Here is a 26,096-nt window from a genome sequence, read left to right as displayed (position 1 = left end):
ATGAGAATAGCTGCCTTCACACCTGACAGAAGCTGAAGATAACATGACTAAAAAAGGCAAATTCTCATAGAAGTTTTGAGGCAGAATGCTGCCTAGAAGAGGAGGCTGAGCCTCCTGGCAGGAGAAACTGGCATTCATTGTTTCCTACCCCATGCACAGAAACAGGTCCATGTTCGCATTCTTGGAACACTCTGCCTGTACGTTCCCAGTAAACAGCACTGCTGCAAAGAAATCCCTGCTCTGCCCTTGGCTCTTCCTCCTGAGTGCATACACAACAAAGAGCTGGGGAAGCGCTCAGGTCGAGAGAGGGACCAACCTTAAAATTTATGTAGTGTGAGCTTTGGCAGCGAGTTAACAGCAGCTCAATAAACCAGCCTGCAGGGGGAAAAACAAGCAAAAACCTGCTTCTCCCTCTTTCCAAAGTCACTTCTGGAAAAGAATAAAATAAAAACCAAGGGAAATTACATGCCTGTCCCTGCCTTTTCACTGTCTTTCCCAGTTGCTACCAGATATATTTCCAAGCAGCAGCATAAAAATTCCATGCACAGCCTGCAATAATCCATAAATCACCGTGTTTTCAAACAAGAAGCTGTTCCCATATATTGCAACCCAGAGCTGCCAACACTCTCAGAGCCAGAGGGCTTCAATAGGCTTGCGCCTCTCCCCCTTCATGCTCCTCCTGTGAGCACAGCGGGCAATAACCTGGTAGCAGATTTCAGGAAAGCAAGAGGAAACTCCAGAGAAGCTGCAGCTTGTGTGGCTCTCAGGCTCAAAGCGCTCAGCCTTGGCAGCTGCTGTGATGCAAACCCTCCTCCCCGTGCTGCTCAGGAGCATTTGCCTGGAGCTGGGAACTGCACACGGCTGAGCTCAGAAGTTTTAAGCATGGCTCTGAGAAAACTAAGGAGCTGGAGGTCAAAAACTTCTGCAGACCTGGGAGTTGGCACGTGTTCTAGGAGCCTTCTACTTTCCAAGCCCTTTATCTCTGCTGAGCACGGAGCAGGCACAGCTGAAAGGCACTCGCACCTGGCAGGATCTCTTTTTGGATTCTACTGCTGTTAACTGGGCTCTGCAGACCTACTCGCATCCACAGAGGAAAATTCTTCGAAAGAGCAAGATACCTTTCCAAGTGGGGAGTGGAAGGAGGCAGCTTCCCCCTCCTTCCCTGTTTGGGAGAAAGGAATTGCTCGACCTGGTCATGAGACTTTTCCATACTTCCCCAAAGCAGGCTCCTGGAGTCAGGACATTGCACCACTGAGAGCCTGGCGTGGGGTAGTCCAAAACATCCCCCCCCCGCAGGACCTCCTGACTGCAGCCAGCTTGGTGGGCACAGAGGATGGAGAATGAGGTTGGCAAATCTGTGGACAATCAAATGGACAAATACATGTAATAACTTGGAAGTTTTCTTTACCTTTGCTTTTATTCTGCTTCATTTTTCTCTCTGATTTGTCATGCATTTATCCCTGTATTGATTTAGCTGTGCTGCTAATTCTTTCTTACCCTCCCCTCCTCAATTTAGAGTTACAATAATGGGGAAGTCAGAAAGTCAAATGGATATTGTGGAAAAATCAACTAAATCTGGGAAGAAATCCTGGAGCTTTGTGGCAATCGGTCTGGCTGTCTTGCTGCTCCTCATGACTTGTGCAGTGGTCGCCCTGGTAATCCTGTATGCCAGCAGCAGAGGTAAGGAACGTATGAATAATTCTCTTCCCTCTGCAAACCACATATGAGTCTTTTTTCAGAGCTAAATGAAAACAAAAACACAGGAAGACAGTGAGGTCACCTCTATGAGGGACTTGGCTGTCTCTGCCTTGTTCCAAGTTTACCCACAGTGAGGATTAAGTTGAATTTTATTTCATTTTTAATTTATGTGATGTAAGATTTTGTGGTTTTAATTAATTCTCTGCATTTTATTGAATTCAGCATTGTCTGGACAAAGGTAGAGATAAGTTGCAGTGTTTTAGAAGGGAAGGTGTGTGTGTAGGATTATTTTATAGTCAAGATTCTTTATTGCCAGGAGTTATAAACAGCTGCTTAGCAGATCTAAAAGGGAGATTGCTTATTACAACCTGAAAGCTTTTTTTAAACAACAAAAAAGAATGGCCAACACACTGCTGAGGAAAGGGAGACTTTTAATATTGCATAAGGCAATTTGAGCTCTAGGTGAGGTTTGGTTCAGTGACTCTCATGCCAACGCCTTGCCAGGAACCTGACAACAGGGCACATCACTTTAGTACATGAACTGCAGGCAGGCTTACTCCCAAAATTAAGTTTCTCTGTAAGCACATCAGCAGCAAAGTCCTATTTAAAAACTCCGCGAGGCAATCAGCATGACTGGTACAGCACCTGCCTCGGGTTTGTCATTGCCATGAACACCTCTTGGGTTCAGAGCGTTGCTAAAACCCTGGAGAATAAAACTCCAAGAAGTATAAGTAGCAAAACTGAAGGAAGGCATTGTTTTCTCCTTACATTGCCTTTGCATCCCCTGCCTGCAGGGAAATGCTTTCTTCAGCTCTCACAAGAACAACACTGCACAATTCTGAGTAGTTCATGAGAAAAGCCTGTTTCTTCTTTACTCCTTTGCTACCAATAACTGAACATTATCAGCATTTATTCCAGTGTTAGATTAAATATGAGGTTTTGGTATTCATAATACTCAGCATAAAGTTGCTTATATTTATTCTGTTAGCTCAGGAGACAGGAGGGGAAAAAACCCTGAGACTTTCTATATCAAAATATCGATCTGTGCAGAATTCTGTTGTTTGCTTGCATAAAGGATTTGAGAAGCCTGCTCTACATTTTGCTTCTTGGGTTCAGGCAAATCAGAATTCGGGTATTAATAGTATTTGCCCAATTGTTGATCTCGTCCAAATCCATGGGAAGAGTCTGTGCATTTAAAGCAAGTGCTACCCATTACATGAAAGGCTTCACCGAGAGAAAGCAGTACCGAAATCCCAATATTTTGCAGGCTTGTATCAGCAATTAAACTTTCATTGGAAGCGTTTCCCAGATTCAGACATTCCTGAGCAAACAGAGTGCAAAATGATTGCAGAGCCGATAACGCCACTTCGCCTGTACGGCGTGCGGCTCCTCCTGGCTGTTTCCTCCTGCCTTAAGGGAACGGTTTCAGCACCAACCAAGGATCCGTTTCTGCCTCTCACAGCTAACATTTCAGCGTGCATAGCTGAACTCTGCGATAGGAGACACCAAGATGTGGTCATACCCTAGAGCAGCCACAAGCTTTAGATCATTCATAGGTAGGAACTGAGCAGCAGGAACTTTCGTCTGCACCATCTGTTAGCCGAGTGCCTATGTTCCCTATTAAGGTCTAAAACAGGGAGCAAAAGCTCTTTAGTGCAACCAGAGAATTTTTCTGCAGAACAGCAATGTTTTGTCTTGAAGTGTTGTTCAAATACTGCACTTGTTTGGTTTTGATGTTTTGTCTGGGCCCATGCCCAAAGCTCAGTCAAAAGGCTGAGGTCTGCGGGACCTTAACAAGTAAGGAGGACAAATTGCACAAAGCTGTGTAATGTAAATATAAATCCGACACAGCAACGGGAAAAAATGCAGCTGAGCAGCATCCCTGGGATTCTTTTATTTCCAATTTCACTCAAATGCCAGTTTTGAAAGGGGCATGGGATGCTAGCTTGTTTACTAAAAGCAGGTTCACATTCACCATTTCATCCCTGCACATCCTCAGCAGAATGGCACCACCCATCCTGCCTTACATTCTCTTTATTTTTTAACTGTGTAGGTATACATAGGCTTTGTGGTTCAGGGAATATATTTTATTCTGCTTGTGTGCTTGCAGAAGAGCATTGCGGTGCATGAAACAGGTCTCTGGTTACAGCAAGAAAGCCTGTAATACATGTAAATGCTGACTGAGGTTATCTGTACACACAGACAATGAAAACACTGAAGCTCCCACAGCAGTTCAGTTAGCGTTCTAGAAGCAGTTTGGGGATTTTTGACATCAAGAGAAGTTTTCATAGCCATGAAACTTTGTCTAAATAAGCTAAAAGAAAATACAAGAACAGCAAGGTAATATTTTGGTGATAATAGGAAGGGAAGCAGACAGAACTGAAGTAATTCAATTTTGAATCAGAATATACCACAATCTTAATCTTTCCATCACACCCACACATATATCTTTGCAGTCTTTCCACGGCTCTCTCAGATATGTTCTACAAATATTTACTAAACTCCCAAGTCTCATCACTTGTCGGAAAGGTTACAGCCTGGACAATATTTCAACACGTGTTGCAGCTGGCATATCAAGTCACAGTGACTTCTCCCAACAACTTAGTTACAACCAACTTCCATTGACTAGGGACAACATCTAAACTGGTCACTGGCACACAAAGAAAAGGTGGTGCCAGAGATCTGGTTTGTCTCCTAGACTGATGCATACTTATTCTTTGACTTCTTGAGTGTTAATTAGCAAAGCCTCTATTCAAAGGCGATGGAATGCTTAAAGAAGTGGCAGCTAACACCAAAGCCATGAAGAAATGACAGTTGGGTGGCAAGGCTCTTCTGTTCTACTCAGGTGGAGCTATGTGAACATCAAGCATGAATGCGAGTTGACAGGCCATACAGGGCTGCAAAAGTAGCCAAATATTTATTTAACCACTTCTTACATGAAATTCTGTCTCGACCGTGCTTATAGATAGACTATAGGTAAGAAATCTTAAGAAAGGTAGAATAAAAACCAAACACTTGAGCTATGGAATCCATTTAAAGATACTGACATCTGGCATAGACAATCCTTTCAGGAGAAAAAAAAAAGCTAAATTTGGCAATTACATTATTTGTTGCAAACTATTCACTGTTATAACAGCAAAGGCAGTGCTGACAGCACTTCTGCAGATGAGATCTGTGCACAAAATAGATAAGGTGTTGAAAGGTAAAGCTCACAGTTGGCTGCCTGGTGACAACTGTGGATCTAATTGTTTCAGTGTGCCATTCCCAGCCATCTGTGCTACTCGAAACAGACAGGGGGAAAACACTAAACGCAAACTGTGTGCTTCAGACACTGTGCAGAATTATTTGCTTCACTTTTGTTGTCTAAAAACAAACTTTAATAAGGCTCTGAAAAGCAACTTGTATTTTAAGAAACTGTCATTCAAAAGACTGCTGAAGAGGAACACAGTGCTCCGTTCTCACATCTTGCAGCTGACCAGTACATGCAATACCATTCAGTAGCTTCTTGAAAACTCAAATTAGGGCAACAGAATCCTCTGCAGTGGCTCCAGTGGGGCCTGAAGTAAATCCCAGCCCTGCCATTTTTCAGGAGAGCAGTTAACCTTTGCAGTAATGTCTAGAGTACTTATTCTCCCTCATTTTCTTCCACTTACAGTAACTAGTTTCACACCTAAGGAGTTTTATTTAGCTCCATTAAAGCTTACCTTCCCTGATCAATTCGGATACTGCTCTAACAGACAAGGCAAAGAAAGCCTTTAGTTTGCAGAGGGTTCGTTGATTCTTTTCTACCTACAAGACTACCAACAGAGCAAGAGTATGACTTCCAGAATGAAGAAAATGCAAGAGCGACACTGCAGAGGTCCTGAATTTTGAAAGCCATAAAGGAACTTGGTATTACACAAAGTAGTTCCAGTGATGAAATCTTTCTGGCCCGTTTCTGTTCCTTTCACATCTTCCTTTGGCAGTTTTAACAGGGATACCCAAGGGAGGGTATATCAGAAGAAGGAGGAAGGAAAATGAAGTGATTAATGTTCAAAGAGAAAAAATATTGTAAGAAGCTAGATTCTAGCTGAACTTGGCTGTGGGAGAAGGCAAGTGGGAGGTGAGGTCTGACAGGTGAACAGACAAGTATTGATTCCCCATAAACTCTTCTGCTGATGCGTTGGCTTTCTGTGCAGCAGGAGGAACACCAAGTGCAGAGCAGAACAACCTGTGCAAGTTCCCTGCTGTGAATCCCTGTCCTACATTAGGGCACGGTCTCATGTTTGACAGTATTTATTACTGGCAGCAATATTTAATCAGGGGGAAAAGATATATAAATACCTATATTTGTACTGAAAACTTGTGCAGTTGTTTTTAGCAAAGGAGTTCGGGAAAATGAAGTGCATGGAGTTGTCTCCCTGAGACGTTGTTATTTCAAATTGACAGTGCAATAGACAGAGCCTTAATCAAGTAAGCAAAGACCCAACAAATATATTGCCAAATAAAAGAGAGCAGTGTTGGTCATATCTCATACTGAGTCAGGTTGGCTTGGTTCTTTGTCAGGCATGGTACTGAGGCATAAGAGACAATTGATAGAAATACAAAGGAGCCACTTCTAGAAGTAAGCCGAGAGCCCCTCACCAGCCATTTCTAATTATCCGGGTTTGTGGCACAGTTTCAGAACCCTAAGTGTGCAACCAATGTTTCAAAACAGATTTGGCTTCCCTGCTTATGCAGCTCAATTACACTCTCACAATCACAAGGGCTTTTTGAGTGTGGGGAGTTAGAATCTTGTTGAAAGCAGTTGTGTTCCTGAAACTGAAGTTGGACATTGTCAGGTTATATTAAAGAGAGAAGCTTTGATTAAAAAGAAAAGAGGCTTCATTTGAGTCCTGCCTGGTCCCTGAGAAACACAGCATACTTGTACAATTCTCTCTCTCACCTTGCCCATCACTTTCTCCTTTATGAAAGATTTCCATGTTCCTTTGAATTACTTGTTTCTTTTCCCCAAAAGGATTTTTCCTTGGAAATAACCCTGGGCTTTTGGGGATGTTTATTATTTAAATTATTATAGATATTAGGAAACTCAAAAAAAAATCAGGCTTAGTTTCATCCAGTACAAAATAAAGGGCACTAAACCCCTCTGTGTGAATGTTTGCATTGTTACACGTTTTGCTCATCCCACGTTCAGATTGCTAGACGCTGAACTAGAATAAGGCATGCAATTACTCTAACGCAGATCTCCCACGCAGCACGATGGCACTCGGCTGAACCGTGAACGTTCCATTCCCAATCACAGTGGGGGCTTTTTATGTTGCTTCCACTGATGAACTTCAAAGCCCTCTTTTCTTCCCTACTGTTTTATTTGTATCTGAATTACTGTAATCTTGTTTGCTCTCATGTACAGCTCTTGTTTGGATTGGAAGGAATTTTTTTATTACTCTTTTCTGCTAACATCCTATCTAAGGATCAAAAAAGTTTAAAATCATGAATAATCCTGTTTGTAAGCAAGAATACCCATTTTTTGTTTTCCAGTGTAGAACCAGGTAGTTATCTATTTAACATAAATCAATATGAAGCAAGCCTACTTTCACAAATAAATTAAAACAGCAAAATTAGGGGGTTTGTGCCCAAGGCCTCTTGTCAGGCTGAGGTGCTTAATTCCAGTTCTGTAGCAAGCAGCACACAAGAGGGCAACATAACTGGCATTAATGAAGGAGCTCAGATGTTCAAAGCATCTTAGTAGATTGTCCAGAGAGATCTTGTACTTTCAGCATGTGTCAGAGACTGGGGAGACAGTTGGCAGGTGAAAAAAATAGTCACATTCTCCTTCCAGGAGAGACAAAACTCACTGTCAAGACTGTTGCAATGCCGCTACCAATAATTTTTCCTCATAAATCTGTAGATAAGGGATTTCTTCATTCAATACTTTGTACCAGTGCAAAGATTCACTTGCCCCAAAACTAAACACAGCTGTCAGTGAGGTGAGCGATGTTGGTAGCAGTTTCTTTCCAAACCAACTAATTCTATCTGCTTTCTTATTCCTCTCCCTGCAGGCTCTCACTATGGCACCAATTCAGTCAACGTATGTACCACACCTGGATGCGTCACAGCAGGTAATGACTGTTGCTATGAATTATTATCGCAGAGAGGACATTTTACATGTTGGTTAGTTCTAACAAACCTGAACAAACAGTAGTTCGGGCTTTAAGACTGAAAAAGTTAAAAAGGAATGACAGAAATAGCAATGAATATCCAGCCCAAGGAGACATGTCAAAGGCAACAAGTGCAGCTGTCCTCAAATACAGTCCTACATGTTAACACTGACCAAAACCACCCTATTCTTACTTCTCCATTGTACACTTTGTCACCAAGACTATAGTTCATAAGGAAGTAGTACAGGAAAATTGCCAGTGTGGCCAGTTCTCTGGCTCTGGCCTGAGCCACAAGGACACGGATTGACCACACAGCCTGTATCTATGAAGCATGATAAGATGCTTCCTTGCATTTTTAAGCAGAAAATAGGACCCTTTGAGACATAATACTCAAGAATGAGTCTTACCCACTATAAATAACATAAGCGATGTGCCTTCTTGCCAAGCAGCTTCTTGTCAGTCTGTGGTAGTCCCAGACATTATTGGGCACGCTGTGGAATTCAACTCTCCAATTTTGATACCTAGCTGCGAGAATAATTCAGAATATGGACCCAACAGCTGACCCTTGCAAGGATTTCTACCAGTATGCCTGTGGGGGCTGGCTGAACCAGCACGTTATCCCAGAAACCAGCTCCAGATACAGCATTTTTGACATCCTGAGAGACGAGCTGGAGATCGTCCTAAAAGGTAGGAATGAGGCTACTCTGTCCTTGAGTGTGCGCTTGGGTTTAGTTTCAGATGTTATTTGCTGCACATTATACAGAGAAATAAACTTCCAGAGGAAGGTAGATTGTGATTTTTTTTCTCCTCTATTCCTTTAATCTCTACATGTCTTACTACATCCATTTTGCAGGAACAGGATGTTCCTGCTAAAGATTAGGCATAAGTGATTTGGTACTAACTTGAAAAGGAGCAGGACAAACTGCATGCATGTCGTCCTTCCTGACACTTTTTCCATTAACAGCTCCTTTAAAGAGCACTCCACTTTCACAGTAATTGAAGCAGACAGTGACAAGGATTTATCATAGCCCAGAATCCCCAGTGATTTCTATGCAAAGATCAAAGCTGCCCAGGGCACAAATCTCACTGCAATGGTTCCCTCCCCAGGTGTGCTGGAGACTGCAGAGCAAGGGGACAGAGAAGCATTTCGGAAAGCTAAAATACTTTACAAGTCATGCATGAATGAGAGTGAGTCTCTTCTTGTTCCATCAATTCTCTTGATCAATACCACATGTACAAAAGTACCAGTTTTAAGCAGAATTCCAGTCAGTATGGATACAATCCTCATGGCCTTGCCCGGAAAGCTGATCTGCAGATACGTGGAGATGCCTTGGAACATCATTAAGGCTTAATGTACACATTCTGGGAAGTGGAAAGGAGGAATGTTGGTTACCTGCCTCTGGTATCAATGCAAAGCCTGCCCTTCTGAATGCAAAACTGAGTCCCATTTCATCCTTTAACACATTCAGTCAAAATCAGTACTGAGTCAACGCTTACTTTTCCGAGGACTAATGTCAGAGAACAGTGGTACAATATCTGTTATTTTCTTCCTTGATAAATTCAGGTTTAGACTTAAACTGTTAGGAAATAATGAAGAAAAATAGGTAATGGGCCTATGAAACAATATAGTATATTTTTTTTCTCTCCCAGGTCTTATAGAGCAACGAGATTCATTGCCCCTGCTAGAGGCCTTAATGGTGGTTGGAGATTGGCCAGTGGCTTCTGCAGACTGGAATAAGACCAAAGGTAATGCTGTGTGCCCAAAGGAGTTCAGCAGTGCTAAATTAGAATTATTTACTGTTCTAAGGAGGCTGCTGTCATTGTAGTAAATACTCCCTTTTAACTTTTGATTCATGAGCAAAAGCCAGGGTATAATACATATTTAGCATCCAGTGAGCTGTATAGATAAGATTATATAAATTTAATACCCATGGAGTCTAATTTCTGAACACTGTACATTAAGAAAACCAGAAAAATCTAAAGGACCAACACAAATCGTGAAAGCAGAAGTAATATAACCAATGTAGCTGTAATACCTGCATATTAATTAGGGCTTGGTGAGACAGATAAGGCCAGTAAGAACAGTCCAGCCTTTTCTAGATACTATAGGAATGTCCTGTACTAATGTTCTCACACATGTCCAGCCTGGTTCTAAAAATAACCCTGCAAACTGTACAACTTCTCAGTCCTGATCCATATTGAGGAATAACATATATTTTCCCTTTTATCTCCCAGAGCCCCATTGGCGCATGGAAGAAAAACTCTCCATAATGAACTCAAGATTTAACAAACGCGTGCTTATTGATATGTTTGTATGGAATGATGACCAGGATTCCAGCAGACACATCATTTACGTAAGAAAAAAATGCAAGGAATTATTTATATGCCAGAATGACTGGCTAGTTACTTACTCTGCGAACAGATTAGCCTCCCATAAGTCAGAGGGTGTGCACAGTACTGGCAAAATGTAAGCAACAGTTCTGTATCCTAGTGGCAGATCTGTCTCAAAGTCATATCAGGAAACATTTTATGATAGCATAGTTTCTGTTTCACTTGAAGAAACAAAAAACAATAGACTTTTGCTGATTTACAATAGAAGGGTTGTAAATTCTTGTGACTTGCAAAATGATAGTGAGGTTTAATACACAGCAGGAAATAATGTTTTTAAAGACATGCAGGTAGTGTTTCAGAGTTTGTCCATGTGTGCTTATGCATGAAGTCTGGCCCTTGAGTCAAGCAACTTCTTTTCCAAGTTGATTAAATTTATTCTTTGATCTTAATGGTTTCTTAATAACCCATGCTAAGTACTGATCCTGCCCCTATATGTATATCCAGAGGCAAAACTTGTGTCTTCCATCTCACTGTGTTCCTAGAAAGCCAAAATTCTTTGTCAGAGTGCACTATTGTCATTCTAACTCCAAAAGGAGGGCACGTGCAGCATCTCACTCTGCCTTTCAAGGGTACCTTTGGAGAACACCAGTTCCTGTTCATCACTGACCAAACAGATGTATGTTTTTTCAGATTGACCAGCCAAGTTTAGGGATGCCATCCAGGGACTACTACTTCAATGGGGGCAACTATCAAAGAGTAAGTATTCTATGTAAATTATTTACTACGTGTTACTGAAACAACTTTATTGCTTATCTCTGTGTTTTGGAAAAAATCAAATACATGAATCTTCATAACCTGATGCTAATTGTTATAGAACATGACATTCATTGCTCATTTTTTCCTAAATTATGCCTAAGTTTTGTAGAGTTTACACAAGGACCAAACAACTGCATAAATACCAAACCTTCACAGAACTGGCCAGCTCACACAGATGAGAAGGTTGTGGGAAAATAAAATCACCATGGTTTATAGCTCAGAACAGGCTCTAATTTCGAAGGACAGGTTCACTTTTTCAGGGCAGATTATCTTGAATTTTCTTGTAAAACCAGTGGTTCTGGCTGCTATTTTACAAGCTACTGGAATGATGGATCATAGACATAGAAACGTCATACTGGATCACATTTGGCCACACCATAACCCAAAATGCATTTTGTCGAACACCAAAATATTCAGATTGTTTCATGTGTTCATTCAGGAGAAAAAAAATGTTTAAAAAAATAATGAAAAAACATTTTGGATGGAGCAACAGAAGCTGCATTAATGGAACAGACACTCAGCTGACAAGGATCTGCTGCCACTTACTCCACCCCTTCCCCAAAATTACATGAAAATTGTCAGACTATTTTTCAGCTGCTTTTCTCTGCCAATGCTCAGAGCAAAAACATGAAAGTTTCTGTAGATACGTAGAAAGCTGTTGCAAACGTAGCCAGATAATTTAGCAGCTTCCAAGCTGAAAATACTGCTGTAGCACATTTTGTTTTCCTCAATTATGTCACACTAACAAAGAGGATTCGCAGCCCAACATCAAACTAATTTTCCTAACACGAATGGAAGGGAATACAGAGACACAATCAGCATTTTAGACTCTTTTGTCTGGTGGTTGTAAAGGCAGATGAAAACATCAGCGAGACTCGTTTTCTTCTTACTGCAATGTATTCTACTATATTCTCATGTATATTATAGTCCAAAATATAGCCCTGAGAAGCTTGAGATTGTTCCCACACTTTTATAAACCAACAACTTCTGCTAATCTGTCTCACAATACAAAACAATCTCCACGTAGCTGTGCTGGGAGCTGCAGAGAGCTGCCAGACTAGGATTCTCTTGCAGGTTTCTCCCATATAGTGGCAGTTACAATAGAAAAGAGGGATAGTTATACATCCTTGCATGGAAGTCAGACTTAGACCGAATTATAGGAGGTAAAACATCAGGTGTAGTACATAGACAATCCTAAATTAGAAAAAGAAAACCAATACTGCTCAATACAGTTTTAATTTGAAGCTATGAAGAAGGGCTAAGGCTGTGTTTTTAATCTTAATGAATAAGGAGGAGACAACCCCTTTTTATTTGCTATTTAACAGCTCAGTTCCCACAGACAATGGCCCAGACTCTGATGACCCAAACTCCCTCTGTGCTTAGCCCAGCATCTTTTGGCACAACTCCTGCTGAGGCCTGTGGGAGTCTGGCCTGATTAAGGCCTCAGCACTCAGCCTAAAAACATAAATCATCATCATGTAAATGCCCAGACTCAATTTCACAACAGTTACTGCGTTTATCTGGTTTCCAAGGTCTGTGGAGGAAGAAAAGTATGCAAGAAGCATGGGTACTATTTAGCTTTCCCATATCAGAGACAGGTATCCCTCAGAAGCCACGCATAGTCCAAGTTCCATTCTGAAGCATAAAGCACAGCCATACCCGCCTACCAGAAATAAAGAAAAGGTATCCCTGGAATCATCCAAGACAAAGCTTTTCTTTCAGACAGTAAAAGCAGAGTTTAGGATATTTACGGTATTATTTTCAGGGAACTTAACCTTCCACATCTCTGGCTAGAAGGGATCACTATTCCCATGGCATTACTCAAAGCACAGAGCTTTCTCTTTGCTTAAGTAGCAATCGTGACTCAGAATGCCAGAGAGCTGGATTGCCTGAGGAAGCAGAAAGCATTACTTTCACTGTGTATTTTTGCATCTGCACCGTTAGGTATTCCAGGATGATCAAAGTTCCTAGGAATTGCAACAGCATCTACTACGGTAGGGAAAAAAGCAAGAGACAAGGAAAAGGAGTGAGGAGGGCTACGCTGGAGACAGGGGCAGAGGCCGGGACCCCAGGCTCAACTTTTTGACAACCTAAAATAACAAAGAATGGTTTGCTGAATGAGAAATGATAGACAGCAAACTTTTTCCTCTCAATGTTATATGCGTGTTCCTTTTCTCACGTGCAGGTGAGAGAAGCATATCTGCAGTTCATGATCACCATTGCCAGAATGATCCGGGAAGACAGGAATGTGTCTAAAAATGATTCTTTTGTCCAAGAAGAAATGGAAAAGGTTATGGAGCTTGAAACAGAGATTGCAAATGTGAGTACAGAAATTGAGAACTTCTTGTGTTGCTGGGGGCCAAGGGGTGCGGAGGAAAGTCACCTGCTGTTTTGTGCAGCAGTTTAACACAAAACTCATGGCCTTCTGCTAAACATATGCTACGCTAACACCAGGGCTAAAGCCTTTGCATCCTTGAAAGGCTACAGCGCCATAAAAACCACCAAGAGCTTATGAAAATCTCCAAGAGCTTAGTCTTCCATTCTAAAGAGGATAAAGGGAACCTCTTGGCTCAGTATATTCCTGAAACATTACTGAATAGGGGGGAGCGGAGATCCTGTACTGAAATTCAGAATCCAGCACTGGACACCAAATTTTTATTCACATGTTAGCATGTATATGGGCCCGTGCATGCATGCGATTTCAGCCTTTGACACTTGTGTCAGTTGATTGTAGTAATAACCTTGTGAATGTCTTCAGGCAACTACCCCAGCAGAAGAAAGGCATGATGTAACCTTGTTGTACCACAAAATGACCTTAAAAGAGCTACAGGAAAAGCTTGCACTGAATGTAAGTGTTTAATGAGCAGTCTAATACTATCGGCCTCCTCTTATTACCATGCCAACTGGAAATGGCTTTGTGAATTTATCAGTGACGCAACAAAGAGAGGTAAAAGTGATTCCTGTTCTTAATCTTGTCTTCACAGTTTCTTAAAAATAATTTTTCTACTGAATAACAGTATGACTATATTTGATCCCATAGAAACTGTCTAGACTGTATGGAGTCTAAAGAACTTAAACACTTGGCCTTGGTGTATGTCTTTCTGTCTGCCTAGGAATTTAACTGGACCTTCTTCATCCAAGGTGTCATGTCTTCAGTAAGCGTTCAGGTTGACCCAGAAGAAGAAGTTGTTGTATATGGCATGCCCTACCTGCAAGAGCTGAAAGCAATTCTCTCCAAGTACTCAGCAAGGTAAGGAAGCGGAAGAATTTCCAAGACGAAAGTCATGGAAGTATTGTGGAAGCGTAGATTATTGGTCCTGCTCATGTGCTTAGAAAAGGTTAGATGGAAAGAAAGAAATACATGACTGGCTTAGCTCTTGTTTCAGTCTAGAAGGGGGGGGGAAAAAAGTAAGAAATCAATCCCCAAACAGACAGAGCAGCAAGTCCTCAGTCTGGATGCTGCTGCAGCCGGCCAGGCTGTCAGAGAGCAGTCACCTGGAGACACTGTAAGACTGGTGACCGGCAGCTATCATTTGCTTTCTATCCATTCAAAACCAAGGCCGTGCTCTGCCTGCGCTAGGGCTGCTTTTCACAGGGTATTAAACTCGGCTCTGCTTCCCTACCCAGCACCATCCAGAACTACCTCATTTGGCGACTGGTGATTGATCGAGTCAGCAGCTTGAGTCGGCGATTCAAGGATGCTCGGGCCAGCTACAGGAAGGTATTCCCTCTCTTCCTAAAGGGACTCTAGGACATAGTACGGGAAGGGTCCTGCGCTCACCAAATCCAGTCCTTATCAACGCAAGGACATTATCATGCCACGTAATTCCCCAAACAAATCCAAGAACAGCAGTCACAACAATAGAATCCTTTGTCTTAGGTTAAGCTCCTCGTCAGGCAACGATTTACTACGGAAGAGCCTTGCGCAGGCAGAATTAATCCTGCGGTGTTTGTTGTCGCAGGCACTTTATGGGACACCACTGGAAGAAGCCCGCTGGAGGGAGTGCGTGAGTTATGTCAACAACAATATGGAGAACGCAGTGGGAGCGATGTACGTCAGGGAGACATTTGCTGGTGAGAGCAAGAGGATGGTAGGTAGTTTACCCTTTGTACTATTGTACATCCACAGTGCCCACAGCGCCCATTCCCCTCCCCCAACTCCCCAAGCTATTTTGTCTGTTAAAGATAACCATCAGCCAAGAGTCAGAAGGCATAGGAACTCATTTGTGATGCTCTTAAATGCCAAGCACCATGTTTTGGAGCATAGAATTCTTTCATTAGGATGCTTTTCACTCCTCCTTAGCTGTGCCTGGGGACAGTAGCATTAAATAATTAATTTCTTACTGCCTGTGTTTTAGGTCCGAGATTTAATAGATAAGATTCGCGAAGTGTTCATCGAGACTTTAGATGAGTTACAGTGGATGGATGAGGCATCCAAGGAGAAAGCTCGTGAGAAGGTCAGAGAACAAGGAGCATTCTCATGACTATGAAATCTTTGGAATTTTGTAGCATCGCTGTTCCCAGTTCCCCTACAAGCGAAGGCAGTGCTTTGATATTCACTATCCCATTATCCTATTACATCGCCCTTTTCTTTTAAATCTTCTGTAGCTCACATGTATTTTTATTTCCTTTAATAAACCTTGTGAGCCATGAGATGGGACCCAACGTATCAGCCAGAATGACAACCCCATACAATACAATTCCCCAAAGGAAACTCCTCAGACTTTATATTGACTCTAAGGGCCATCAGCACTGTTCCAACAGCGAGGGAAAAAGAGGCACTAAATGAAGTTTAAGCCCAATCCCTATCAGAAGGCGCTGTAGGGTCTGCAAGTCTACCATGGAGGCCGGACACCAGAAGATGAGGGGAAGACTATGTTCCGTATTAAAATAAGTCTCACTAGGCAATAGGGTGCATTGGAACAAGGGCTTTAAATAGTTGCATCCAGTTTCTCACAAACAGGTGCACAATGGCAACAAAGAATTTTAAATATTATAGAACTTAAAAAAAACCACCAAACATGACACACACACCCCTCCCCCCCCCCAAATTAAGGAGAAACATTAAACTCTTTCTTCTAGGCAATGGCAATTAAAGAACAAATTGGCTACCCAGATTATATTTTGGAAGATCAGAATGAAAAACTGGATCAGGAATATGCCAATGTAAGTATGCTGGACTCAATATACCTCAATATAAGAACTCACAATTATTTCCTTGTCACTTGGAATACTTCTACTTGTGCAACTGTCCTCTCCAAGTGACTGGGTAGCATAAAAACTCAATTGTGTTGAACGTTTAATAAACTTATGCAAAGAAACATTAAGCAATACCTTGCACCCAAACCATTTTTAGAAGGCATATTCAGCAGTGTGAGGAATTCCTCCTTCCACACAGCTCCCTAACATACTTGGATATCCACTTCTTTAGTTAAACTTCAGCGAACACAGTTACTTTGAAAACATTCTGGAAAACCTGAGAGCTGGAGCCCAGAAGAGCTTGAGAAAACTTCGTGAGAGAGTTGACCAAGATCTGTAAGTATCCAGGCTGCACGCTAGGCTACGGGCACGATCTGAACTTGGAAACATTTACAATGGGGGGAGAAAGCCGAAAACACTCCAGCCACAATTCAGTTGAACGATGTTCAATCTCAGGGAAGTTAAGCACTGACCTAACGTACGTCTGCTCACTCTAGGCGTGGTTTAAAGCACATTTGTGGGAACGTTTTCATGGATTCAAGAATTAAGCCACCTTTGCCTGGTAGTTTCATATGACGTACCAATAATTTGCAGGTTTTTTCCCATGTAATGAACTACATCTTTGTAGTGACATCTTTCCAGCGGCTGGAAGGGTTTTCCCAAGGAGGCATGAAACCACTCACCACTCCAGATCACTGTTTAATTAAACTGAAGGAGAGTGTAGAGTGTTCTGCCCTGCCTCGGTCCTTTCTTTATGCACAGCCTGCATTTTCTTAACAATAAGAATAATACAATTACAAGAATGTCCAAAAAAAAAATTTACAATGACTAACTCTGTGTGCAACATTTATTTCTAGATGGATAATCGGAGCTGCAGTGGTCAATGCATTCTATTCCCCCAATCGGAACCAGATAGGTAGGTTTACAGCTATTTTAAACAGCTACATGGAACCAATTAATGATTTTTAATTTGCTGTCCAGAGGCAAACCTGCCTGTGTCATTGGGAAATCCTGAGCAAGGGAGATGGATTGTTCTTTTCAAGCAGTGCCTTTGTTGATGAACACTCAACTCCCCTCGCCCCGCAACACACAAACGCTCTGTAGGCCATTTATGTCTGTGTCATATCTGTGGTCGTTTATGTTTATGGAACAGCCTCATGTTCGAGAGCCTGAGACAGTGGCTGCTGCTCTACCAGCGCCAGCTTCAGGGAGCAGAGAACGCTCACAGCCCATTCTGGGCTGTTTGTACTCACATTCCCACATTCCTGACAGCAAACTGGAAAGCTGCCCGTTTGTTTATCTGTACAGATGGTACCAAAAATACACTGATGGGAAGCTTACCAGACTAGAGAAACCTGTCCCTGCCTACAGAGCGCCAGGTCTGAGTTTCCACAGAGCTGCTAGGATGAGCTTTCGTGTTCTTTGCGGAGATGTTCAGGCTTAAGACACAGTGAACCTGCCTGGCTCTCCCTGCCCTCCTATCTTGGGGCTGCTACAGGTGGCCAGGAGATCAGGTTAAGCCTGCAGGTGCTGTAGAGCCTCTGCAGAATTCCAGCCACCCCAAACAGGAGAGGAACCAAATAATTTCTGATAAGTAGTACTTATTCAAACTCCCAGACTGCCAGAAGCTCTACTGTCCAAGAACTGCCAAACACCATAAAAGGAAAAATCCAGACCAGACAGAACTGCACCCTGCTCACAGGGCAAAGGCCAGAAACAGGGAGAAAAAAACAACCAACAACAAGGGAAAACTTAGATAATTGCTAAGAGTAGAAACATCCAAAGTGGTTATAATTCATCCCTCTGCTCACATCAGAAAGAGCTGCTCTCCACGAGCGTAGCTGCCACTTACCTCAACACCACAGGCACAGAAGCTGCAACAGGTCCTTCAGCTGCATCAGGGTGCGGTGCCCACCACCTTAGAGCTGGGCTGGCAGGGGAGCTCGGCCCCCTGTTTATCCAGGGTGGGTTAATGGCGATTGGCAGCAGCTGTGAGCCAGCTGCCCAGGTAGGGAGCTCGGGCCTTAAAGGAGACTGGGTTCTCTACAACTCTGCCCTTACCAGTGACATGGTTTAAGCAACTTGAAGATGAATATGCAAGCCAAAACTCCAAGCACAGCTGCCCACAAAGTGCAGGTGTCAATTCAATCCTGTTTCTTCCCATCTCTATTTTGAGCAAAATCATTTTCCACACTACTTTCAGTTTCCTGCTTCTGTCTTACTGCAGTCCGTCTTATATCTTGCTCCCCAAAACTGTACCGATCAAACCTTCTATAAAATCAAAAAGGGTTTTGTCTCTAAACAGAATATTTGCTACATAATTTTGGTATCTCACTTCTTACCAAATATGTTATTAGAATTAATAGCTTGCAGTTTGAATTCCTCTAGAAGCGTATTCCCTTTTCACCTTATGTACACGGGATGAAGACTGAACCCATTGATCCTATCTAAGGCTGTCGCCAGGAGAGTGAGGAGGAACAGACCTCCTGCTGCCCCTGTCCTGTCCCAGTGACATCCAAGTGCACTCGGTTCTCTCTAGGAATTACTGCTGTGCGTGTTGGTAATCAGCATCTGGTTGCCAATCTTTCTTTAACAAAAACAAAGCAATAAAAGATCCATTAGTTCCCCTATAAAACAGCTCTAAAACACACACCATACCTATCTCCTAAAGAGTTACTGAACACTCTGCCCCTGACTCCTGCAGCGCAGGTTACAGACCAAATCAGGGTAGAGCTGCAATGCAGCTGAGGCTCGGTTCTCCAGCAAGGAGATCTTGTTGCAGATGAGCTAAATTAAACCTTTATTAACTTGTCATTTTCCATTTCTCAAGAGGGAAACAATTTCACATGAGGAGGGATCCCGTTGTTCCTAATCACTTTTGTTCCTTCCTGATCCTTACGCCGAGCAATCTGTCTGCAATGTATGCAAAGAGCATCTCCCTCTCTCTCCCTCTTCGCAGTTTTTCCTGCCGGGATTCTACAGCCCCCCTTCTTCAGCAAACACCAGCCACAGGCCCTGAACTTTGGAGGGATCGGGATGGTTATTGGGCATGAAATTACTCATGGCTTTGATGACAATGGTGAGAAAATATAAAGCATACAGCTGCGCTTTATGCTGTAAGGAATTAAACTCGGACACTGCTGTGATGGAAGCATCCACGCACACATCGTCACACCCCTGCTAGTCACTCTGGGAGCACGCTGGTAATGTTCTGTTGAACGTTTTGCAGTGAGTGTTTCATGACTGAGCAGGTCATGCAAGAAGTAAATGGGTGTTAAAGATAAATAGAGCCAAAGACAATTCTCAGGAGTTACACCTGTAGCATCGTCGGGTCAGAGAGACAACGCCAGCAGGTATGCTGGCTCCTCAAGTGAAACGAAATCTGTCTTGGGGTAGCAGAGCTGTCATGGGGCCTTGAAATCACAGGAGAGGGTTTTTTCAAGACAAACATTTGCAATAAATTGACTTTGTTGTCTTTCTGGAATACTGGGTAAAATAGTTTAGGGCAAAAACTCACTTCTGATCCCACAAGCTGGTAATTTCTTATACACAGGGGTTCTTCAATGTGTCTTTAATGTTAATTAAGCTTGTGCAGATTACACATAAGCACACAACATAGTTCAGAAATGAAGATCCATAGCAAGCCAAAAGCATGCTCTGGCCAGAGAGCGAGGAACACAAACACCAGTGCTGCGATTCCAGCACTCTTCTGCTTGGAAAGTAATTCCCTACCTCAGAAGCAGTGGCCAGTTTGGTTACCTTATGTCTGAGCAACCCAGTCTGAAATAAAACCAGGCCTTAGTGCTACAACTGACCATGAAATCACAGAATAACAGAGATTAAAGGACCACAAGTGATCTTGTCTGTTCCCTTGTACTAAAGCAGAATCAACTGCATCAAAAACATTTCCAATGGGTCTCTGTAGCACAGATCACCTAAACCAAAGGAGGAAAGACGAGAGAAAGTGCAGCTCTGCCATTAAAGTAAAAGAGGCGCTGCGCTGCAGGAACGGTTGCTGACGTCCTCTCATGCAAAACTTTCCTTTTTCCTCACATTTTGTATAGGTAGGAACTTTGACAAAGACGGAAACATGTTTGACTGGTGGAGCAATTTCTCAGCTATGCATTTCAAGGAGCAGTCTCGCTGCATGGTTTATCAGTATGGGAACTACACGTGGGAGCTGGCCGGGAGACAAAACGTGAGTGAAAACAGCCATTTCCACACCGCTGTCCCTTTATATGGAACAGAAATGAATGTAAATGGAGAATCTCTACAGATAATATGCATAAAGCCCCACACAGTTGAGGATAATTGATCTGGAAATAAGATACAAGGGTTGTTTCTCATAAAGTAGGGATACTGGGGTAGCTTAGAGAACCAGGAATGTCTGCGTACCTTTGGGTTAATGGTGAACTGTGCCCACAAGGTGCTTTTTGCAAGGGAAAGGGAAATCCAGTGCCTGCTACTGCGTTTTACCAGTCCTGCTAGCATGTTTCTGCCCAGCAGCCTGTATTCTGTTATGGTTACAGCCACAGCAATTCTGTTGAATCTACAGCTTTTACCCTATTAATTCTTTATTTCACTCTCTCCTCTATTTACCCTCACACAGTCACTGCTTCCTTCTGCTCCAGACACGATTGCCCATCTGTGATGATGCCTGTGCTTCAGCTTGTGGTTCCTAGGGTTGTCGATGGGACTGGCTGTAACGAATGGTGACTCTTTTTCAGGTCAGTGGACTAAGCACATTAGGAGAAAACATCGCCGACAACGGAGGAGTGCGGCAGGCTTACAAGGTAACTTTCAAATACGCTGTGTTAAATTTACCTGGGGTTACCTGTTCTGTCATTAAAAAGTGGACAATTAACATGTTATCGCCATAATAAAAACCTGAAAGCCTCAGTTATGTATCTGGGAGCCGCTGTCCCCATGGATCCCATCACAGTGTAGGATTGCTGGCATGCCTGCACCCAGGAGACACCCAGTTCTAACTCTGCTCGACGCTGCGTGCTTCTGCCTCGGGGCAGCAAGGGCAGCGTTCACAAAGAGGCACAGTATTAGCCAGGAAAACGGCAAAACACCTCCTTTTTCTGAAGCCCTTGATTCTGCAAACGGCAGCTACAGCTTCAGTTTCTCACAGGGCAACAGAGCAGGGACTGCTTGGCAGCACACTTTGGTGATTTTATGAAGCAGAGCAACTGTTTTTTTCCAAGTTTATTTGCCTCACACTTTTCACCTTTGCTCTCAAGAGTGCCACAGCAGGTAGAACATGAAAAGAAAGGTGCTGAATATGGTTCTACCCTCAGCTCCACCTTTTATGTTTCGTGGGCTTTGGGACTATCTCAGCAACTGTGGGGACGAGGGAAGAGAACATTTGAAATTAGGCGGCATGAGGACACATCAACTTGTCTCCATTATGTCAATATACCCCAAAAAAGAAAATTGGCCAATTAACATGTAACAAGAACAGGTAATGGGGCTTAACATCAAGCAAGGTTATTATCTGCTATTTTATGAGCAGTTACCTGATGAGCTAAAAATCCTCACCTCAGAGCTGTGGATTTAACGCTTTTACTCCCCAATACAAATTCCTATAAAGTTAGTGAAGGCTGATGATCTGACTTGAAACTGCTGTCGGGGGCACTGAGTGTCCGTAGCGTCCCCAACTGAGCAGGTATCCCCACCCCACAGCCCTGGCAGCCCCGCGTTGCCGAGCCTGCGTGCCGAGACACGACAGCAAACACAGAGCCTGTCGGGTAGCGGCAGTACCCACTGTGGGCTTCCTTGCCGAGGACACTGCGAACAGACCCCCGAGCAGAGAGAACACGCAGTGAAGGTCAACAGGCCAACAGTTCTACTGCTCTAGAACTCATTCCCTATGACAGCACAGTATTTTTTCCTGGTTTACGACAGTTTTCGGTTCAGAGGTTACTGCACTCAGGAAGCGGAATACAAATTAACTTTGGGTTTTGGTTTTTTGCTAGAGTGCTTTGGTAACAGCTCTTTCATAAAATGAGCTGTACTGGTGTTATTAGGAAGATAAAAACTACAAAAATACAGAAGGGAAGACACGTCAGGTTCAGATTCACTGTGACTAAAATCTCTCACCTTATAATAACACTTAAAACACCCATCGAGGCTGAAGAGGCCATCCTGCTGCTGCTCTGAACCAAATCTGTGATGGTTTCTAGGCATACTTGAAATGGCTGGAACGAGAAGGGACGGAGCCAAAGTTGCCTGGACTGAATCTGTCCCATAAACAGCTTTTCTTCCTCAACTTCGCCCAGGTAAGAACACTTGGATGCAGCTGCTCCACGCTGCATGGAAATATAAATTACGTTATCCTAAAGATTAGAGAAAAGTCAGTCCCAAGCTCTGCATGGACAGCATTCACCATTGACCACACTGAAAGGCCCTCAGGGGGGATGGGGAAAAGGTGAGTTGGTGATTACAGGGCAGTTTCCAATAACTTTTCTGAGGGCGCTACTGAAACCTGCTGAGGACACACAAACAGGGCATCGACCAAGAAAAGGGCGCCAGACAGCAGCCTGCGGGGAACAGCAGCTCCCAAGAGCTTCCTGTTACATGGAAATGTTGGTTCCACTGACATTTATGACAAAACTCCTTTTGCCTTTGACACAGACAGATTTCCATCCTTTTTTTTAACATGTCCTGAGGAAAACTGAGTGCCTGAAAAATACCAGGCCAGCCCTGAAACAGGAGTACAGATTCAGAGCCCAGGTGTTGCTACAGATTCCATTTCTTTTCCTCTATACTTTATTACAATGCAGAAACAATATTTGCAGAGCTGAATATCGCCCTTCAGCCTGGATGAGGAACTCCCATACTTAACAGCAAGTCAGATATTTGACAGAGGGCCGACTCACCGAGGGTTGCTTCAGGCTTTTGGACTTGAGGAAGCCCACGGGTGAAATCAAGAGCTGAAATATCCATCCCAAAGCATCAGATCTTGATCCAAGAAGTGGATAAGATTAAGACTAATCAGTAAATAATTATAGCTATTCTGCCTCCTCTATAACACTTACTCCAACTACAGTGTAACAAGTTGAGACAGGTCTCAGCAAGAACTCTGAAAATCAACAAGGCAGCCCCCAAACTTCCCTTTAATACTGACCCACTAATTATTAATCCTCCTCGTCTAGGTTTGGTGTGGTTCCTACAGACCGGAGTACGCTAGCCAGTCCATAAAGACAGATGTTCACAGCCCTCTGAAGTACAGGTGGGTTTTACCGAGTTCCTAACCGATGCTGACTTGGTTCAGTGCCCCACAGCCGGGGTGGTGTCTAACAGACAGGGTGATCTCCACTGTCCCAGCGCCCCCCAGCAGCCTGTGGGATCTGCAGAGCACATCCTTTCCGTGGCCTGGTAAACTCGCCAGTCTACAGAGAACAGTCCCAAACCCGCTTACTCTGCGCTCCATTTATTCCAGCATTTCATTACTCGTATTACCTATAGTTTTCTTGAAGTATCCCACATTCTGGACTGTAATCACTTACTGTAATTGAGACTCTAAATCACTTGACAGACGTGGCTTTCTGTTTTCCAGAGCAACATTCTCCATGCACTGTGTCCCTGTAAATAAGTTCCTTCTCTTTGTTCAGGGTGATGGGATCTCTGCAGAACTTCGAAGCGTTCTCAGAGGTGTTCCACTGTAAAAGAGGCACAGCCATGCATCCTGCGGGGAAATGCAGAGTGTGGTAACCAAAAGCAGCGCTGGCGAGAATCTCGTGACCAACAGTTCTTGCCAGTGACATGCCCGAGGTTGTCCCACTCCGTCACAGCCAAGGCCAACGGTGCAGCTTCTGCAGGGAAATGAAGGAACCGGCAGCCCTCAAGCTCCTGCAGTTCTGCCGGTGACTGACGGGCCGGGCTGACGGCCACGGCCTGCTCTAGGACAGAAATGACTGTTCAAATGACATCCTGACTGTTATTAAGACACCGCATCAGGGTTACAAAGACTCGTTCTTAAATAAAAACCAAAACCAACACACAACTGTATACATATTTTTCAGAGAGGAACAATAATTTTAATATGTCTTACAACCATGCCCTCTGAGATCCAGCCGCCCTGTCTGAGCTCTTTCGCTGACCTGCTCTCCCACATTCCAACTCCATTTCTGCCACGTCCTCCCCACGTTCCGCCTAGAGCTAGCTTAGCCTCTCGAGCTGCCTGTACACTTGCACTTTGATTGCTGCTTCGTTGTAAGAGTTGCTGTTTGTCTGGGTATGTGACTGCTGTTCGGCCGCTGACCTAACACAGACCTTCGCTCTCCTCCTGCGCTTGAGCTCCTCTGCTCCAAAGAACAACTGTGACATCGCCTTGAAGTCAGGCACTTCTAACACATCTAGGAGCACGGATTCTGTCGTTGTGGTTAAAATTACAGGGTCCCTCCCTTCAGAGATATATTTAAAACGATACTTATTCTTGTAGAAAGCATGTCAGATACTTTCTGCCAAATAGCAAACGCGTGTCCATGGAGACAATTAAGTTGTTTTTAATCCTGTGCCTTTCATTTTGCCATAGACTATTTTGCAGTATTTACACTGGAAAATGTAACAAGTTATTAATTTTTAATAAAAACCCAATCACAGCAGCCAATTCAACAAGCATTTTGCTAGAGAGTTTTAGTTTGACTGCTAATATGAGCACTACCACAAATTCAAGGATAAAATCTGGGGCAGTATCTTTCACATGCAAGATTGATTCCTATTTGCAGGGGTGCAGCTATCCCACAAGACAGTCAATGCAAAAAAGGCAAGTTTACCGCCAGCAGGGAGTAACCAACACAGAGAGCCCTCACCAGCTCCTGGTTTGCTTAGGTATTTCCTGCTCCTGCTTTTTGGTATCCCGTGTAGGCCTCCTCGCTGGGCTGTAAGAAATACAGCTGTAATCAGGGGTGGGGATCGGGAGGGTAGCCCAGTACGTTCCCAACACACTGGGAAGGTCCCTTGCTCCCGAGACGGCCCCAGAGCTACACACAACGACAAACCCACAAGAGTACAGAAGAGTCACCCAAAGTTACGCCCAGTACAACAGCGCTATTAACAGGTTCAACTGGGCTCCAGCAGGCATTCCAGTAACCTCAGCACGTACTCCCCAGAGGACAGGATGTGGCCCAGGGCTGGCCAGGCCTGTGTACAAGCCTTCCCTCATGGCACAAGTTGTTCACGGGGCAGATTTGGCCTCGAGAGTTGCATTCGTTTATATTTGTTCCCTTAAGTCTGAGCTGAGGGACAATGCAACTGTCTGATACAGCACAGCTTCGCAGTCACGGAACTCGGGAAGTGACAGCTGTGTATACAAGGAAGGCAAAGGAAGCAGCAGTCTAGTGCGCGGGGGTCAGGTGGAGGCGGTTCACATGGCTGACAATTTAATTACTCTGTGAAATCATTAAGCTCTGGAGATGTGCCATTAGAAGTGTTGGCACATGCAGCCGCTAAAGGGATAATTAAAATGTGCCTGGGAGGTTTTATTCCAAGTTATTACAGCACATGGAAGTTACTTTTTTTTCACGTAAGTTTATTACGCCTCTCACCTGTAGGCAACTCTTCCTGCCTGTCCCCTCGTGCCTGTGACCTCGATGAATCCAGCATGGAGGAGACCGGCTCCAAATGCGGAAATGGCACTCCCTACTGACCACTGTGTTACTTTTCCATAGCCATACGCACAAGAGTCACAAAGGAGATGTGCCACCAGCGCTCCCGCTGGACTGCCTGTCTGACCGTTGCCTTGCGCATTGCTGCCGGCAACTCGGTTTGCGAACACCATCAGCAGTGACAGAACACAGCTCGAGCAGCATTCCGCATTTGAGAGCCAGTGTTGGCAGGAGAGAGACTCTTTGCTCTGCTCCCAAGACGATGCTTATCATCTATCCCACAATCAGGTGAAATTTAAGC

At 43.7% G+C, this 26,096-nt stretch overlaps 1 protein-coding gene across 3 annotated transcripts; it reads left to right on the top strand.

Moving 5' to 3' along the window:
- The first annotated feature begins 683 nt into the window (after positions 1-683).
- Positions 684-24,808, top strand: MMEL1 (membrane metalloendopeptidase like 1). Of its 3 annotated transcripts, none has more exons than XM_054086110.1 (23): positions 684-1,345; positions 1,517-1,680; positions 7,737-7,796; positions 8,361-8,522; positions 8,943-9,023; positions 9,486-9,581; positions 10,071-10,189; positions 10,857-10,922; positions 13,168-13,302; positions 13,741-13,830; positions 14,096-14,232; positions 14,610-14,703; positions 14,945-15,073; positions 15,341-15,439; positions 16,065-16,148; positions 16,414-16,517; positions 17,039-17,097; positions 19,141-19,260; positions 20,246-20,379; positions 20,909-20,974; positions 22,370-22,465; positions 23,342-23,418; positions 23,801-24,808. In XM_054086110.1, the coding sequence occupies exons 1-23, from the start codon at positions 1,341-1,343 to the stop codon at positions 23,898-23,900; spliced, it is 2,277 nt and encodes a 758-aa protein (XP_053942085.1). In that variant the 5' UTR covers positions 684-1,340; the 3' UTR covers positions 23,901-24,808. The 3 variants fall into 3 exon arrangements, with proteins under 3 accessions (XP_053942085.1, XP_009559850.2, XP_053942086.1); XM_009561555.2 differs by having other exon boundaries at positions 684-1,383; positions 23,801-24,807; XM_054086111.1 differs by lacking the exon at positions 15,341-15,439 and having other exon boundaries at positions 684-1,383.
- Positions 24,809-26,096: the final 1,288 nt, after the last annotated feature.

Source organism: Cuculus canorus, chromosome 21, assembly GCF_017976375.1.
Source record: "Cuculus canorus isolate bCucCan1 chromosome 21, bCucCan1.pri, whole genome shotgun sequence".
Lineage (NCBI taxonomy): Eukaryota > Metazoa > Chordata > Aves > Cuculiformes > Cuculidae > Cuculus > Cuculus canorus.
Note: the sequence above shows the minus strand (reverse complement) of the source record. Positions and strands in the feature narration are given on the sequence as shown.